This window comes from Lithobates pipiens, unplaced genomic scaffold (assembly GCF_037356315.1).
Source record: "Lithobates pipiens isolate NorthernLeopardFrog02 unplaced genomic scaffold, aLitPip1_a1.2 Scaffold_18, whole genome shotgun sequence".
NCBI lineage: Eukaryota > Metazoa > Chordata > Amphibia > Anura > Ranidae > Lithobates > Lithobates pipiens.
The window spans coordinates 101,392,609-101,412,794 of NW_027507758.1; the positions used below are offsets into that span (position 1 = coordinate 101,392,609).

At 38.3% G+C, this 20,186-nt stretch overlaps 1 protein-coding gene across 4 annotated transcripts in view; it reads right to left on the reverse strand.

Annotated features, from left to right (window-relative positions):
• Positions 1–20,186, reverse strand: part of MEIS1 (Meis homeobox 1) — a 200,978-nt gene that overhangs the window by 20,020 nt on the left and 160,772 nt on the right. For all 4 annotated transcript variants that reach the window (XM_077485952.1, XM_077485953.1, XM_077485954.1 and 1 more), the window contains exon 9: positions 17,248–17,324. In XM_077485952.1, coding sequence (XP_077342078.1) covers positions 17,248–17,324 — 77 coding nt within the window. The remainder of the gene's footprint in view (positions 1–17,247; positions 17,325–20,186) is intronic.

A 20,186-nucleotide genomic window follows, 5' to 3' on the forward strand; every position in this document is an offset into this window, starting at 1 on the left:
TCCTCTGAAAATACTAGTTTTCTGACTGTCATAATGATCCAATAGCTTAAGGGTTCTGAGTTACTGTCCTGAACGTATGCAGAATAGATTTTGTGACTTCCCATCAATTTTCCTAATCTTAATTTTTTGGACATGGAAATTACAGAGATCGCAGACAGCTAAACACAGGATGATTTTCAGAGGCCAACAACTTTACTTTCTGATATAGTGGCCTTTGTTATAATGATTTTCTGTGCTCAGAAGAAGTCATTGCGATAAACTATGTACTTTATCTGAGCCAGCCTTTCTCAACCTTTTAAATACAGAGGAACTGAAATAATCTTGTCCTACTGTTAAATTATTACCTCTCTAGTCCATACATTTGCATGGATAGTAAGTTGTAAATATAATAATACATATACAGTATCTCACAAAAGTGAGTACACCCTTCACATATTTGTAAATATTTTATTATATCTTTTCATGTGACAACACAGAAGAAATTACACTCTGCCCCCTCAAAATAACTCAACACACAGCCATTAATGTCTAAACCGATGGCAACAAAAGTGAGTACACCCCTAAGTGAAAATGTCCAAATTGGGCCCAATTAGCCGTTTTCCCTCCCAGATGCCATGTGACTCATTAGTGCTACAGGGTCACAGGTGTGAATGTGGAGTAGGTGTGTTAAATTTGGTGTTATCACTCTCATTCTCTCATACTGGTCACTAAAAGTTCAACATGGCACCTCATGACAAAGAATTTGAAAAAAAAAATTGTTGCTCTACATAAATATGAACTAGGCTATAAGATTGCCAAGACCCTGAAACTGAGCTGCAGCATGGTGGCCAAGACCATACAATGGTTTAAGAGCATGGTGGTGGGAGTGATCCGGTGACCACGTTCTTCGAGTGACAAAACGCATAGGGACGAGCGGCATGCTGATGTCACTGCGTTCTGCGTCAGTCCTAGAAGTAATGGGTGGTAGTTGAGAGCCGGCCGGCTCAATTTTTCTGTGTGGCTTATTTTATTTGGAACCATGTGAGTGTTCACTTTATATTCTTTTATTAATAAATCGTAAGATTTTATGCTTTGCGAGCATTTTTTTTCTTTATATGGGGTTACTGCTATTTGCTTGCACTTAATACCGCTGCTTGGAGTGAGGAGCTGCCTGTTTGCCATCGAGACCCCTTTGCTGGGTTAATAGCCATCTGCACTCCTGAATCCTTTGTTATCAGGGACCATATAGTTCAGGTAAGTGGCAGTGTGTCTATTGGTGGAGGCATCTGTCTGATTCACTGTACTTTTCAGGGATGTGATTTGAATCTTTTCACCAGGATCAAGTTTACACATGTTGCATGGGCTACTTATAGTTTTTTGGATACATAATCATATGGACTCCTCTTTTTGTTCCTTTTACAAGGATCTAATACACAATTTTTATTTTTACTTTTCAATTTTTTAAGTAAGAATTTGTATATTTCACGTGTGCTTTCTGTCAAGCAGAGTGTGGTAATTTTTGTCTTCCTTAATTAGAATGGCTTTACTGTGTAATTTTGCTATATGATTGGTTTTATCACATTGGTTTAGGAGTTTATTTTTTTACTATTTCTTTTTTTTTTTTAGCGCAGCTCCATATTTCTCTTTATGGTGGTGGGAGTGTCATGGTCTGGGGCTGCATGAGTGCTGCCGGCACTAGGGAGCTACAGTTCATTGAGGGAACTATGAATGCCAACATGTACTATGACATACAGAAACAGAGCATGATCCTCTCCCTTCAGAGACAGAGCCGCAGGGCAGTATTCCAACATGATAATGACTCAAAACACATCTCCAAGATGACCACTGCCTTGCTAAAGAATCTGAGGGTAAAGGTTATGGACTGGCCAAGCATGTCTCCAGATTTAAAACCTATTGAGAATCTGTGGGGCATCCTCAAAAGGAAGGTGGAGGAGCGCAAGGTCTCTAACACCCACCAGCTCCGTGATGTTGTCATGGAGAAGTTGAAGAGGACTTCAGTGACAGCCTATTAAGCTCTGGTGAACTCCATGACCAAGAGGGTTAAGGCAGTGCTGGAAAATAATGGTGGCCACACAAAATATTGACACTTTGGGCCCAATTTGGAAATTTTCACTTAGGGATGTACTCACTTTTGTTGCCAGTGGTATAGACATTAATGGTTGTGTGTTGAGTTATTTTGAGGGGACAGCAAATTTACACTGTTATACAAGCTGTACACTCACTACTTTACATTGCAGAAAAGTGTAATTTGTTCATATTTCTTCATAAAATATTTACAAAAATGTGAGGGGTGTACTCACTTTTGTGAGATGCTGTACAAAATGTAGTGTGTTTCACATATTTGCTGCCCAGAACAGCTAGTTTTATTCAACACTCCCTTGCTCTATAAGAAAAAAAATGTCAGTAATAATCATGAAATGGAACAAATAATAATAATGGCCAGAAAGAAACACTAATGCCTTTGTGCCCTTTCCCATTGGTAGTCAGTGGAAAATTGCCGTCTTATATTGGTAGTCAGTGTAGTGGTCCCATGCATTGGTGGCAAGTGGGAGAAGAACACCTTGACATTGTTAACCAGTGGGGAAACTGCTCTCATACACAGCTTAAAAGATAATTGATATAAATGGTTAGTGGGAGTCAAGCCCCATACACACAGATTTTCTGCTGATTTTTTCCTTCAGATTTACCAAAACCATATACCATTAGGCAGGCCCTTGCACTACATGGTTTTGGTTAATCTGAAGGAAAAAAACAGCAGAAAATCTGATGTGTTGGGTGTGTGTAGGGGGCTTTAGAAACTTTTTATTGCTCAAGAAACTCCTGTTTGAGAAACACTGATCTAAGCTAACAATTAAACGCTACCTGACACCATAAAGAGTGTTTGGACATGCAGCAGTTCACTAATTATGAACAGATTTGTGCACAGTCTGTCATTATCTGGACTCATTTTACTGAATTACATTGAACAGTTTTTTGTAGGGCCCAGGCACAGAGCAGAGAGTTTCCTTTCTCACCATGTTACCCTAAGCCGGTCATGTATGGTTCAAATCTCGGACAGTTCAGCAGGGACCAGCCAAAATTCGAGCATCTATAGGCAGGCTGATTGTACCCAAGTTGATCCATAGATTGACTTGGGGACAATCAGCATGCTGGATTTTTACATGAGATTATTGCCAGCGGCTATAGCCGCTAGCAATAATCACTGTGTTCTGCCGGCAGGGATGGTACCCTGTGCCCCCCCCCCCCCACAAGGAAAACAGCCAATGTGTACCATTGGCTGAGACTGCTGATCGGGAGCAGATTGGCTGCTGGTTTTCCAGCATGCTCGTCTGACAAAAGCCAGCCAAATGGGTGACTTCTGTCGGATAGACTGATTTGTACACAGGCCGAATGTCTGTGTACGGGGCTTTACATTTGACCTAACATTTCCAAATCATGTTACCTTGCATGCGATAGACTTCCATTGCATAAGAATAACCTATTTTCCACAGCACTGCTATTTGTATATATTGTGATATTATAACTCATAATTGCCTCTGACAGTGATTAAAAATGATGCCATGCTGTCAGTTGAGATGCTGTGATAGCCTCATGTCTCTGTGCTCCTCCCTTGCATTGGAATCCACCAATGTACACAAGACAAGACTCCTGAACATCAGTCACTGTCTGCTATGTTAGACAGTGGCTTACTAAGCTCATAATATGCAAGCCTACATAACCCTGGAGTTATTTCATGTGCATTCTTCCACTACAAAGCATTTGATAAATATTTATATCAAGCTGAGACTTCACTTACTCTTTAAAGTTTACAGAATGTGGGTTACACATTTGACTTTGTGATATTCATACATATTTTAGCATAAAACACAATAATTTATTAGTACTACTTTCTGCAGCAAAAGCTGTTTTCAGACACGTATGTAACCCAATAAAACATCAAGCTGAAACAATGGCTTCACCTGAACACATTGCTTCAGCTTTGTAATAGTCTGCAACCGAATGTGCACACTGATTGACATTGGCTTGTCTTAAAATCGTGTTCACTGCAAACAAATTATTAAGATCTAACTACGTTTAACATTATTACACTTGCAAAGGACATTTACCTTAGATCACATAAATAATTCAATTCACTAAACTGAAAAAATATTTCATGTTTTTTTTTAAGAGATATCTTCAAGCTGAATTAATAGATAAAGTGTTTAACAAATTATATAAAGTGTTGGCTAAACTACTTTTCAAGTTTGGGTCACTTGATGCAGTGCAACAACTTCTAAATTCCCAAAAAATGCTAATTTGAGGGAATGCACTGCGAGTCCACAAATGTCTCTTGCTTGTGATGTTGCTACAATTTCTTGTGCCACTTGTCCGGTACCCCTTCCAGCTAACTAATTATGTTGGCATGCATGGGTTTTCTCTTGTTGGTGGTGTTTGGGTGGAACCTCATGAACAACAGCACTACTGCTCATGTATTTGCCCTAACTCCTTGTGTAAATTAGTGGGCTAAGGTTTTAATGGGTGAAACAGAAAAAAAAAACACAACACACCTACAGCATGGCAAAGCTTTACACAGACAGTCAGGAGGGGGATTATGAGCCCAAAAAAAAAACTTAGAGATAGCAAGGCACAATCTGGACCAGCTGCCCAAGGAAAACTGGGCAGTTCAAACACTATGTTTTGGGCTTTCCAAAAGGAGAAGTACAGCCAATGCTCATTTGGCGGTACTTCACCTGTGGATCACAGGAGTGCAGTCCGTTCTGCAATCCTCTGACCCGTTTTCAGCAGATAACGGCCTACAGCCCGCTATTGGCTGAAGTCACAGAGCCGGTCCAGGCCCTGGAAAGATCACGATCATATGGCCAGGATCGGCCCACATGCCTGGACTGGCACATGGCTCAGTCTCTCAGCCAGTTGCTGAGAGCCTGAGCCAGCCACTCCCACCCCCACCACAGCCCAGCGCTCCAGTGATCTCAGGGGACAGAGCAGAGAGCCACCAGCAATCTGTTCAGGGATCTTTGAGAACTTAGCGATCAGCAGTGTTTTATCGCTCAGTTCTCATGTTAGAGCTGGTAGGGGACAGATGCTGATGTAAGTATGATTTTAAAAAAACCTGATTCCCATACTTATATTTTAAAGACAAATGTGGAAGTAAACTGATGCATGTCTTTCATAGTTTGAGGATACTTGATTTTTACCAGTAATTCAACTATGGAATGTTTTTATAATTACTGGATTTCTCCTGTAATATGATAGCTCACAATGCATGTTTTCCTTATGAAAGAGAGCTGTGAATATCATTGACAATAAGGAATCGAATAAAAACGCTATCTTTGACATTGCATTAAAGTGTTACTAAACCCACAACAGTAAAATCAGTCTGTATAGGCAACATTGTTAAGGGGTTAATCCTCTGCATTGTGCAAAAAGGCTGTTTTATCTTGTATGCACAGATCCTTCTCCTCCTGCACTGTCTATCTGGGGAAGGCCAGCTAACACAGGCAGGGTAGCCAACCTGCACATGCTCAGTTGTATATTTTATGCTGCAGAGAACAATTACTTGTTCTCAGAGCTAGCCAGATCACGTTATTGACATCACACATGTGAGCATGTATACAGGCTGCAGTGGAAATCTCCTCCTACCTGAACTCTCAGCACTGGAGAAACTGTGCAGTTTATCATGTAACCGTGGTATACAGATCATCCAAAAAGGTATATAGTGGCAGTATTTTAATGTAAAAAGAAGATTTATAAACTCTGGGCACTGTGGGGGCCGGATTAACTATTTTTATATTACTGGGTTTAGTAACACTTTAATGCTTAGTATGTTGTTTATTTTTCAATGTTATTACCTGTTTTATTCTAAAGCAGTCTTAAAGGAAAAGGTGATCTTCAATGCAGTAACTTTACCCTAAAAAGTCAGGTTTTGTAAATCCGTTCTAAATTTACACCTGTACTTTTATATGTAGATTTACTTGCCCTTTACCTAACAATACAGAATGAATATAAATTAAAATAAAACTGTATAGCCTGGCAACACACAGCGGAAGCCCTATTAGATTACTATAGACAAATACCCACATGCCTTATAAAATATTAGTGAAACTGTTAAATGACCCAGATTTCATTTTAAGTGTACTGTCATCTAATTCTTCTATGCTGACAGAGAAGGCAATGCATCATTTACACACACACTGTACAATGTATGCCTTCAGTTGCACTTCTTTCCCTCATGCCTCTGGCTCTCCTTCATTTTTTAAGAAGAGAAAATTGTTTTATCCAACAAGGAGGCAACATTTACCCCATTTTCAATATTTCAGACTGGCTTTTTAAGGTCTAAAAAACTCAGTTTGTTTTATGGAGGCATGGCCTGGGGCTGTATTGTGATGTAAGGGAGAAGAGGTCTCGGAGGGCATACTTCTCAGCTTGCCGCTGCTGCGTTCTGCACTGCTTAATTACTCTGCACCATTCTTGGCCACTGTTGACTCAAAATAGGTGTGGATCAGGTCTGTGCAAGCAACGAAATACCAGAAAGTCAAACTTTGTGTAAACACACTTGGAGAGATTTAACAAGAACAGACCAAAACCTGACGTGCACAGAAGCTCTCAACTTTTTTCAGAGTTTGTTAAAATACTTTTGACTATAGGATTTTTTAATATAAAGTAACTTTCCTATTGACTGGCAGAGAAACAGAATTATAGCTTGTATAATACTGTAAATAAGCACAATTATTATTGCTTTTATTAAAAAGTTTTAAAAATTATAGAGACTCTTTTATGTAGGAGCATCTCTAATAGGTCTCCTGTTTTGCATTACACCAAGAGCAATGAGTTCTAATATGTATCTTTAGTACCATCTGCAGGTGAATCTGAGCTGTCCTTTCGAATATTCAGGCCCTCTATTTCTGTGTGGGCAGATTTCTAGTGTAGCCTTTCTATTTCTACTCCTGTGTACAGAAGAGCTGTACATGTTAGGGACCTGTTCACATCACTGAGGGGTCAACATCATCTGGGATCCTTCCTAAATTCATAGAAAATAATTGTAGGTTCACACTGCTGTGATGTGATTATAACCTGACCTTCAATGCTACTTGGATGCTACTTTGATGCTTCTTAGATGTGGTTTGCATATTCTATGGTGCCAAAATCACATTGCACCAAAGTAGTACAGGAACCTTTTACAAACTTGTTTCATGCTGAGTCTCATTGATGTGAACAGCCACCAATGAAAACAATGTGATTTCCATCATCATAAGATGCTCTGCAACTCAAGCCACATTTGAAATCACACTAGTGTGAACCAGGCCTTAAAGTGTTCATAACGCAAGTCAAAATAAAGTAGCTAATTCTGTACAGTTAGCTCAGCCTCACCGAACAACATTTTTGAAGGATGTATTTTCTATTTTAGCTAATCACATTCTTCTTCAAATTCCTAACATGTGCAGGGAATATTACAGTCAAAATCTGATGGGTTACTATTAGACTGCTCTCCTTCAAGACCCAATATTCATAAGAATGAATTGTGTATTTTCTTTTTATCAAAGCAAGTGAACCATGAGGTACAATCTTTTATGGCACATACAAACTGCTTCATTCACAAGTAGATGTTGCTTACTTTGTAACTGCTATTCAAAAAGCAAAACAAGCAATCTGCAAAGTGGTGATCATACTATCCTATAAATAAATGCATATACTAACTTAGTAGTTTTAAAGAATTCAGACTTGTGACATTTCGTATTAGCATTTAAAAAACATAAAGCGGAAAAACTGAGGCAAGCGAACATAGTAATGTAGCATAGATCATTATGCATCATCAATGTATTCTTGCCAAAAATTAGGCATGAGGCATTTTGTAAAGACTATGATGTCATTCAAAAAATAACCTACATCTGCCATTAGATCTCCAGCTAATGAAATGACTGGCAGGCTGAAGAACGGTTGGAAGCCCATTTTCGGCTAGTACATAGACTCAACATAAAAAATAATTTTTGGGTCCTAAATTAGGCTGGAACTATTTTAAAGAATATGTAAAGAAAAGGTCAGGAACAATATTTAAATCATTCTTTTATGTTTTCACCGTATCTAAAATATTCTTCCTTTTTACCAACTAAACAATATTTAAAAGAATGTTTAAAAGAAAAATCAAGGGGCAATGTTTAAAAATGTAAGATGGTACTGTGTTGCTTGTAACAACCAATTCATGAATTGATTCAGTTTTCCAGTTTGTTCTCTGCCAAATAGAATCAGATAAGGTGTTGTGGGCATTTTTCTTTTCCATCTGTAAACAAGTTATGCAGCGGTTTATACTAAAACTGTATTCAAAGCAAAGAAAATCTAAATACACCTGCTAATACATACCTGCTACATGATTTGTATTTCTGTCTTTATAGTCATGAGAGTTACACAGCTTTGATACAAACTCAGTAACACATATAAACATAAAGTGAGCACTAGGAACCAAAAACAATGTGTGCCTCCAACCTGGTTGCTCCAGGTAAAAGAATAAACCAAATGATAAAATGATGCAGCAATAAAATGTAAAATATTGAAAACTTTGCCAAAAAAGGTCCATACGGTTTCTGTAATTTAGCAGCATTAGAAGGCAGCCCAGTTGAAGAATAAGAAGCAATCTTCTGCCATGGCTAGGAAAGAAACAAAGGCACCACTCTAAGTGCAATAGATCAAAGAGATGTTTAATATCAACTGTAAACACGGTACTCACAAAGGTACAGTCATGACAGGCATGTAGGCATTTAATGCTGGACATCCGGGAAGCGAATGTGATCTGTCGACTGGATGGCTGTGGTGTCTAGGAACAGGCCTGAAGAAGCGTCGCCTATTGGCTAAACATTCTGGAAGTGACCTCATCCCTGTGGCTCCCAGCGTGCGTCCCAGAGACAGGAAGTGTCAGCATACACTGACGCAGCCTGTTCCTAGAGAATGCAGCCATCCAGCCAACAGATCCCATTCACTTCCCGGATGTCCTGCATTAAACGCCTACATGCCTGTCATGACTGTATCTTTGTGAGTACCGTGTTTACAGTTGATATTAAACATCTCTTTGATTTATTGCACTTAGAGTGGCACCTTTGTTTCTTTGATACAAACTCAGGCATCTTGGTTGCATGCCTTTTATCTGCTGTAGTTGACCAACACAGCTAGGTCTCCATCCTGTGATTGGACATTGGAGAAGTAGCAGCAGGCTGATAAGGTCATCTATCTCCTCTTTTTGCCTGTCAGCTTGTTCTTGGTAAACAAATGAGAATTTAGGACTCATAATTGGCCTCACTGGCTTCCTGATAGGTGGAGAAAGCTGATGATGAGCTCATCTTAGTGTATGTTAAAATGTTCTACATACTACTGCAGCTTGATGAACTTGAGATTTCTGGAAAATCTAAAGGAGATTGCACGACCACTGTGCAAACAGATTATAGTGTGGGTGAACATCATTACACACTTTATAGGTCTTTTTACCCGTTAAATTAAGACATACACAGGAGATGTGTAATGCCATTCTAAAGCATGATTATATTATAATATTATATTTATTTTGTATTATTATTATTTTATTTTTTTAAGTAAAATAAAATATTTAAAAAGCACAATTCCCAAAATGACAACAGCAGTTTTTGTTGTCAGTTCAATAGTTCCATAGCCTAGGAGTTTCTTTTTTTCATCTTTTCTAAATTTATATCTACTAACTGGCAACCCTCCAAGTCTGTCCGGGACAATATGCAAGCTAAACATTTTTGACTGATTACAATTAATACGTTCTTTCCTAGGAGTAACTATATGGCATTTTATATAGTGATCAGCACTGATTGATGTAATTTGGGTACCTTAAATGTGCACTCAGTGTAATACTATAATTAAAACAGTTACACAGTTCATTATGAATAATAGCTGGTTAAGAATGCTTTGCAGAAAAAAGGAAAAAGGTTCATTCCGGTTAGTCAAATGAACAATCTTCTTAAACTTATAGCGAGGGCAATGGACTCCCATAGGAAGATTCATGTCTGAGTCTGGCACTTGTCTTGCATGTAAATGACACGCAGAGTGATTTCATTTTTAGAGGCACTTAACTGGCAAGTAAACTATTAAAATATATATATTATAGATGGAAAAACCTCCCTCTCAGTAAAAGAGGGGTTGGTCTTAAGATTCACCGTTCTTGAAATAAAATTGCAGATAATATGTATTTTATATTTGTAACATTTTGATCTTTTGATTTCAAATGTCTGGCTGCCTCTAGAGCCATACCTATATTATTCATTCAGATGGGCACCAGGACAAGAGACTGAGCCCTGAACACAATCCCTTTAAAAGTAGTAAAAAAAGACAAGGTTTCCAATAAAAGCAAACTATTTGCATTAAAGACAATTGGAACTGATTAATAAGAAAAAAATTGTATTTAAAAAGGTGGAGCTGCCCAAATTGGCATTCATGATCCTGTTATAATTCTGAAGGATGACAAAGCCAATGATTTGACTGCTATGGAATACATTTTCAGGTGCACAAAAACTGTGGTCAAAAATTATATTTTCATTAGAGGTAGCACCTGGTGGGCTCAGTCAACCTTTATCTTAAATGTCTTGGATATTCCAAGAGTGAGATATCTGCTATAATTCCTGAATCTGCTCCTTTCCATTTGGGATTTTTGGGCATTTCCAGACACCTTTCTGTTTTCTAGCACATGTTATTGCCTTCTCCATGATACAAAATCCCCTTACTATGATCACAGCAGGTGTGCTGACTCTGGAACTCAAGAGCAGAGATATATCAACAACAGAGTCTTCAAAATAAACTGCCATTCTACCTCTCTAGTATCTACCAAAAACAGATGTATCAGATTTGGACGAGTTAAACAATTAAGGGTATATAGGCACCTTTTACCTCACCTCTTTGGCATGAGGTTTCTTGCCTAAACAGGTAGATCTCATGTTCTTACTGATCACGCATGGAATAGGAGTCCATTACTCTATCCTAATTTAAAACAGTTATGCCTTTAGTTCTATTTTAAGCTGGCCATATACTATGCGAATTCCAGATGGTTCCTGATGAACTGGCCACATTTCACTACATAGGTTGCCCTGTCGGCCCCCTACCAATTTTTAACAATTTAAAGCAACACTAGTGTTGCAAGGTGTATTCATTGATGTAATGTTTGCATTATTATTTTATCTTCTTGTATCTTTTGTTGAAAACTTAATAAAACATATTGAAAATTAAAATGAATGAGGCAGATGTAAAATATTAGTATTATCAACCCAAAGGCTGGAAACATATGTAACTTAGAAAAACTTCATATGGGAATCCTATGACTTTTTTTGAAAAGAAAATCATAAAAGTAATGCAAAATTCCAAGTCACAATTAAATACCATCCTGCTAGACATGAGTTTATGTTTTTATACACAATTCATGTATTCCCACATGCTGTGTTGCTGCCAATAATTTATGACTGATCTGCACCCAGGCTGCCCTTCAGCATTTTATTTAATCTCTGCAACAGTGATTTACAGTAGCTTGTCATTAATAATACAAAAATGTACATGTGTGTTAACAAGTTAGGCTGAGCCTTTGACGGAAAAGCAAAAATTTTGGAAAATCCTTGACTGCATAAATGAAAAGTGAGATAAATCATAAAGTCATTTGTTTACTGTTCCCTGGAGCGAATTACATTGTCCAAGGTATTTATTTTGAAATCTATTAAAATCTCAGATTGTCAGACACATTCTAAAGACAAATGCGCATAAAATAAACATCACCTTATTTCTCTGTGTTGCTGTAACTACACAAAAGTGGGTCACGTTTTACCTACATAGTTGATGCAGGCCAACACCAGGGAAAAACCACCGCACGAAGCTGAGCACTAGATAATAATCTATAAAATGTGCATGGTACTGGGAACTACATGAGAAAAATGGCAGAGCGGACACTTGGTTCTGTACTTCAAAAGCTAAAAAGTTTTGTTTTAAACAAAGGTTCTCACTTTACTTACTCAGTAACAGTTATTAAGTAATTTTTGACACCCCCCCCCCCCTTACCCACCCATGCTACTTCACTGTCAACCCCCTTCCATGGAGCCCTTGCTCCATTACTCTAATGAAGTGAGTTTCTGGATATGGAAGCATGTGAACTTTCCTATGTTACCTTTCCTGGGCCAGAGCAGCAAATCACCAGGCCTGAACACTATAATGTGGGGGGTGTCAATAATATTGAAGCTTTCCCAGGGTGGACACTAGAGAGTAAGGGAGTGCAGATCGGTGAGTACATCTTGCTAAGGGAGTGGGCTATTAGGGGCCCTATCACTTGGACAAAACAAAGGGTGCAAAGGCCTAGTGCATTACCGTCTTCATTTATTAGGTAAAAACAAATGAGTGCATACTCACAAAAGCCAAGGTGTAAACACATAGTACAAAACCAGGAGACCTAAAGAAGAGGCAAAAGTGTAAAGCTGGATACACACTATACAACTTTTGTTCTTCGATTTCCTTTAGAATTACCTTAAACTATGTAGTGCAAGGGTCTGCCTGATTGCATACAAATTGAAAGTGTTTAGGTTTGACCTCATATTATATGGTTGTGGTAAATCTAAAGGAAAAAAAATCTAAAGAAACTTGTATAGTGTGTATCCAGCTTTACACTCAGGGGTCTCACGTGTATCAACTACCACAGAAGCGTTATGAGGGACATGCCCACTTCATCAGAGCAAGGTAGTCTATATCATCACTTCCTTTTATAAATAATAGACCTTTCTGAAATCCCTTCTACAAAACAGAGGGGTGGACCAGTCCCCTCCACTCACCTGGGGCAACCCACAGAGCATCCAACCCATGACCAACAGTTGAATTTGTAATAATAAATAGATAATGACTATTAATTGCATCCAGGCATATTTATTATCGCATTCGCATCTCGAAGCCCATCATGTATTCGGTAATAATAATCAGCTCCAGTTAGGGAGTGTGGTTCGGTGAGCTATTAGGGGCCCTGTCATTTGCCCTGAAAGGATTCAAAAGATACACATGGCACAGTAATATTTGAGTGCCCATTTTAATACATACTGCTCTCATTTTATAAGTTTTGAAGCCAAAAAAAAAATGAAAATGCTTGCTAGGGTCTTACAGAAATGGCATAATAACAATAAGGGCGTCAATGAAAACAGTAAGCATTCTATAAAATTCCTAGCACACAAAAAGGTTTTCCACTTACGCTAAAAAGTGGAACAACTCTGTCAGGCCTCAACCCTTTTTAGAGCTTGCAATGAATACTCATGATACTTCTCCACCTCTAGCCACCTTTATGGACTACTGATGAATACCACCAAATTGGCGATGTCTATATTGAAAGACCACCTGTACTTAGTATTTAGTATTTATACTTATAGTGCAAGTCTGATTTCAACTATCAGACAGTGTGCACCTTAGTCATGGCTGTCATACTAATGAACTTAAAGAACAGCCTTTCAAATTTTGAATGGACTAGATGGCTTTTATTTTAATTTTATTTATTTTTCCCTTTTTTGCAGGGTTTAAATAAAGAAAGCTGGCATTTTAAAAGCATGACAGTGGCTAAGAAATGTAGGAAAAATTAAAGTGCTTGTAGAAACATATTTGCATTCATACAGAATTCTGTATGTGCCAACCAGCTGTTTATTAGGGCAGCAGAAAATTGATCTCCCAAGGCAATTCAGGTCACAGGGATTGATAACCTTTATGAGCTATGGCTGTGTGTCTGCCTGCTGTTCGCAGATAATACACTTTGGATATTAATCCTATAATGGTAGCTATAACATAAGTAGCTGGTTATCACTAAGGTGTTACATTGAAGATTACACAGCATTAGACTGACACTTCATGTAATGAAGTTCAGATATCCAGCAGAATGCCATACTCTAGTCCTACAGTAACATGTATGTTCCACCAACATCAAACACCAAATGTATCCGTTCCAAGTTATGATAACCCGAGTAGCTAAAATTGCTGGACAGACAGTGATCTTAAGAAAACATTATGGCATATTAGCCATCCTTCTGATACCCACATGACAAGCTGGAAATCCATATGACATGCAGTGAATCAAGTGTGTAATGTAGAGACTGGTTTACTTATCCTGTTACTTATTGCTAAAATCCCGCTTTATGCTCATCATTGCTCACATGCTTTTCAAACACAGGAAAATATGGCATGGAAATGTCAGAGTGGCATGAAGGGAGAAAAAGTTAACAAAACTGTATCATTCATTATAATTGTTCATTAGCAAAACAGGCATTGTAAATATACCAAATAATTCATGCATTTTGCATGGTTTGATGGCTATTGTAGACTTCACTCCATATTTGTAAAATATAGCCTTTTAGAATCCATGTTTGCCTTTCAGATAAGTTTGCAAACTTATGTAACTGAGAAATCAAATGGAAACAGGGTTTATTAACCTCCCCTTATTGGCTAGCAGGCCTGTGTGCTGACAAATTTGTCTTGTAGACAGTGAATTGTTTCTCCCAAGTACATGTTTTCTGACTATTCAAATCTCTTGAGCTCTGCGTGTAAGGAAAATCATACTGTGTGTTACTCTATAAAGAAGCGATGATGTTAGAGAGATTTAAGCCAATGGAGTGGTGGTTAGGGGACCTGGTCGGTCTCACAGCCAATCTTCAGTGCAGTAGAATGATGCTGTATGTCAGTGATATGCAATTAGCAGACCTCCAGCTGTTGCAGAACTACATGTCCCATGAGTCATAGCAAGACTCTGACAGCCACAAGAATGACATCCAGAGTCAGAGCATGATGGGACTTGTAGTTTTGCAACAGCTGGAGGTCCGCTAATTGCATATCCCTGCTGTATGTTGTGCACAGTGGAACAAATACAGGAGATTGTTCATGAAGTTAACCCTGCCACTATGGTAAATTTATCAGGAGAAATGGCCAAACAATAAACAACTTTATAAATCATTTTTAAGACCTGTCTTTTACATATACTATATTACCAAAAGTATTGGGATGCCTGCCTTTACACGCATATGAACTTTAATTGCATCCCAGTCTTAGCCCATAGGGTTTAATATTTGGTTGGCCCACCCTTTGTAGTTATAACAGCTTCAACTCTTCTGGAAAGGCTGTCCACAAGGATTAGGGGTGTGTCTATGTGAATGTTTGACCATTCTTCCAGAAGCATATTTGTGAGGTCAGACACTGATATGGAAGAGAAGGTCTGGCTTGCAGTCTCTGCTCTAATTCATCCCAAAGGTGTTCTATCAGGTTGAGGTCCGGACTTTGTGCACGTGTGCGTATCAAGTTGGAACAGGAAGGGGCCATCCCAAAACTGTTCCCACAAAATTGGGAGCATGAAATTGTCCAAAATGTCTTGGTATGCTGACGCCTTAAAAGTTTCCTTCAGTGGAACTAAGGGTCCAAGCCCAATCCCTGAAAAACAACCCCACATCATAATCCCCCCTCCACCAAATGATTTGGACCAGTGCACAAAGCAAGGTCCATAAAGACATGTATGAGCAAGTTTGGAGTGGAGGTACTTGACTGGCCTGCACAGGGTCCTGACCTAAACCTGATAGAACACCTTTGGGATGAATTAGTGTGGAGACTGCGAGCCAGGCCTTCTTGTCCACATCACTGCCTGACCTCACAAATGTGCTTCTGGAAGAATGGTCAAACATTCCCACTCCTAAAGCTTGTGGACAGTCTTCCCAGAACAGTTGAAGCTGTTTTAGCTGCAAAAGGTGTGCCAACTCAGTACTGAATCCTACAGACAAAGAATAGGATGCCATTAAAGTTCATGTGCATGTACAGGCAGGAGTCCCAATACTTTTGGTAATATAGTGTATATCATAGAAGCTCTTAAAAATTGTATTGCTCCAAGTGTAAAAAGTTACATTTTGCTTACTATCAAGTGGTCACTTTAGACGTTCTGAACTTTAAAATATTGTTCAGGTCTTGAGGAACCCCTGCTTAATCCTACTCATTGGGGGTCATTGGGAAAATGTCCCTTACACTGATGGTCAGTGGGAAGAATGGTTGGCCAGAATTACACATTAATGGACAGCTGGCTCTACAGCATAGGCCTTGAAACTATGTAGGCTATATCAATTGGTAGGTCAACTAGTGAGTCAACTAGTGGCTTGAGGAACCCCTGGTAACATCTGAAGGAACCCTAGAGATCCATAAAACATGGTTGAGAATGGCTGCTGTAGACACAAGGGATACTGCACTAATGTAAAACATCAGTATTGAACTATGGACACATGCTCAAGGCAGCAAGCAAAAGGAACTGTGAAAACACAACTTTTATTGCACCCAGCCTACTTCATATACAGTAGGAAAAGATATGCCATAGATGCTCATTTTACAAATGTAACTGTATCACTGCTTAACAAGGGTGGGGTAGAATAATTATCCTTATCATGTGAGCACTGTGATTGACTGTCATAGAGGCCAGTTCTTTATCATGACTAGAGATCATAGAGAGAATAGAAACATTGGCTGTCCATGGATGCATATGTGCAGCATGTGTGCATTAACTGCCATCCTCTTGACTGCTGCAGATATGCATTATATAGGTTGCAAAGTTTAAAACCACCTTCAGGAAAAAATCATAAATAGTTCCATGTGATGTACTGATAAACTGACAATTACAGTTCACAACCTAGCTTCCCTCAGATTGAGCTTGGTTTACCGCTATACAAAATGACATTGTTAGTAATGGGTAGTTGGTGGACTTAACATACAGAAGCAGGTCATTGTATGAGACAGGCTATATTAAGATCCCTTTCACACTGGGTCTGCGGCACTCATTTAGGCCTCTAGCGGGGCGCTTTTAACCCCAAAGCAGGGAAAAAAAATTCCCGTGTTGGGGCTCTTCCAAAGCGCTTTTCCAATGTGTGAAAGGGGTCTTACTGCTACAGGCCAAAAACAGTATGGAATGTAATTTAATTTCCAAAGTATCTAAAACAGAAAGGAGACATAGTTAAATAGATTTTTACTTTGTATATTAAAGATGAGATTTTGTGTTTGCCTAGAGTTCTCCTTTAAACCACAGTAGAATGCAGTCATATTGGTGCAGAAGTATTAAAATTCACATCACTGGAAACATTCTCTAGGCGGCATTACTTTTGCATCAGTAAACTACGAGGGAAAGTAGGCAATTACAGGGCGTGCCAGAGTAGCACAAATGATTAGCTGCAGGTTGCCAGAGGCTGAAGCGCTGATTGTACATAAACACTGAGTCAAATTACTCACCAATTGTTCACTTGAAGTATGGTGAGACCTGTGTCTTGTGCCAACTGTTTTTTCTGTTCTTCTGAAGGGTAGGGGTGCTGCAAAGATAATAAAGGAACATATTTTCAGTCCGTGATTACATCTCTTTTGTTGCAAATAAAAATGCCAGCATGCAGTCAATAATTAAAAGCACAAAATACTTGAGGTGTGTCATTCTTTTATTAGTTGTATACTACATCATCTAATTATTAGGCCTCACAGACTTACTAATTATAAGAATTAACCAAGTGAAGAAACAGCTATTAGAAATCCTGCCTGTTCACTGATATTTAGTTTTATCTTCCACTGGCACACAGTAGGAGAGAAAAAAAATCAAGGAAGTATCATGCCAACAGACAATCAGATAAGCCGCTGCTCGCAATAGCTCTAAATTTAATTTGCAATGCTCAAAATAAGAGAGCCGGAGATATAAAAAGTCCCTTTTGGAGTGGTGAACTGGATTCTCCACATTGACTCATCAACGAAATGCTGGGATTTTGAACACATGCCAACTTAAGGTCATTTAACTGCGTATTTTGCTTGACATTAACATAACTGTCTAAGTCTAATCATGAGACAAGAGGCCAAATGCTCTTATTCAAAAGGTTTTTTTTAATTAATGTTATGGTTAATTGAGGTTTAAGATTTCCTATGAGAACCTAAATGTTCTTTACTAGGAAGAATTACATCACGCTAAACGACTTATTAAAAGATGATAATTAACCGTTTTAAGGAAGCATTTTCAATATTCCTAGAGATCACAGCACTTTCAGTGACAAGGCTTGCAAGGAATTTTAACAGATACAGTGTTCTCAAATGAACCCAATCAGATAATAACGCAAAAACACAATTCCATTTACATCACAATCCCAAAGCTGCAAAGCGTGTTCTTTGCAGGCCTTCTTCGGTATAATATGGTGGATGTGGAACAAGGAACCCAAATCAGAATACAGAGAGTCAGATATTTCTAATTTACAAGATCATTTTGAGCATTGCTATAATCTTGCCATATGAGCTAACTATTACATGCTAAAGGACATATATGGCATTAAAATTGCTTGGAATTACACACAAAAGTTATCTTTAGAAAAGGAAGGAAGCCTTCTACCGCATATGCACTACAAAAGGCAGAGGTATCAAGGTTGTCCCAAACACTGCTACAATCTTAGCAATCAAGGACAGACATCTTGCTATTTTTGTATAGCCATTTTTATTCATAACGGATGCACCTTGTGGATCTAAATGCCTGGGAGTGATGTCCCCATGGTCTCTGTGTGTTATTATGTACAGCCAAGCCCGTGTATCACATAACATTCCTTACTGCACAGCCATGTGAATGACACACTTAAAAAACAGTGTTTATATAATTGCACAGGTTACTTTATGTGGTCAGTGTATATGCAATGGTCCTTCCTGCTAATTTCATGTAGTACTGAAGTAAAACAAGGAAAACTATTTTTAAATTGCTATATTGTTGATTATTTTATTTGCAACCAATCTTTACATCTATTGGTTTCCCATACTAGCAAGCTGCTTTAGTTTCGGTAGTGTGATACCATTTTCTGATCTTGCAGTTGCACTATAAAGCTAGCTACATGTAATTTGAAGTCAACTTCAAACACTTTCAATCATTGGGAATCACAAATATGATAAAAGGTAATTGCCAAAAACCAAGCAATCTTCAGCTCTTACATTGTATTGACCAGCAAACTTTGGTTAAATAAATATAGTCAAAGTAGCCTCAAATGGCTCATTGAATGATTGAATAAAAAAAAAAAAAAAAAAGCAACAATAACTGTCGAAATGAGCAGATTTTTTCAAGCAAATAATTTGAAACTGAATAGTCATATCAAAACTGGAACCAGCAGAGAAGTCTACAGCATCAGGAAACAAAAGCTTCCATTAACAGCAATGGGAAAAAAATAAAAAATGAAGATACCAACAATAGTTTTTTAGGGCCTTTGGCTGGTTGGCTTCCTGGAATTTGTCCAGGCCAACTCCTGATACTCAACTTCCATTGCATATGAAACATAACATTGTTAAAAATGTCCATGATACAGACCATGATGAAAAATAAAGACATTGTGATTGTATGGCATTTACATAAGCTAACTTTCTAATCTTTGAGGAGTGTAACAGCAATACCAGCAAAAATGTTTACAATGGAACCAGGGCAGTGGAAAGGGCTGGAAAACTAATAAAAATAATGAAAGCATCGTAAGTGGTTGAAAGGATTTTGCTAAGAAACATCTCCTGATGGGCAAATGCCAAAAGGAAATGAGAAATAAGAAATTTTATCTGGAAGCATTTTCGTATGTGAACCTATACCCTTTCTAGCCAGCACCCAAAAGACAATAGTGCATTTATTTTGCTTCTGTAGTTTTTTAGAAAAAATGATGTGCTCCACTATGGATACACTCAAGAGTCAATATTTAATGTATAAACATATTTTAACAAAGGGACATTACCGTGCATACAACTATGTGTAAGATCTGCCAACAATAATACAGCGCTATTCAGGATATTGATATATATTTGAGAGTTTGCAGTACTGCTAAAAGCCAGCACCTGTGAATAAGCCATTTCTGTATAAGAACATGCCGGTTAGGCTAGCTTTTAATTCCATTAGCATTATTTGCTAAGTCGGATTAGACATGCCCTAACATTTCTTGCATGCCTGCCTGCTATACTCTGATCCATGTTTCACTGTATACAGTTCTGTTGTGTTTAAAAGCATTTCACTATTCTTCTGACTTATTGTACAATGCAGCCTTTAAGAGGTGTAAAGAATACGTCAGCCAAGGAAAAGCCAGCCTGATTTGCTTATTTTTACAAGAACACAATCACAATCTCTATGTAAGCATAGCTGCACTTCTATGAGTGCTTATTTCTTTTCCACGCACAAGGTAAGCATTGCTGCA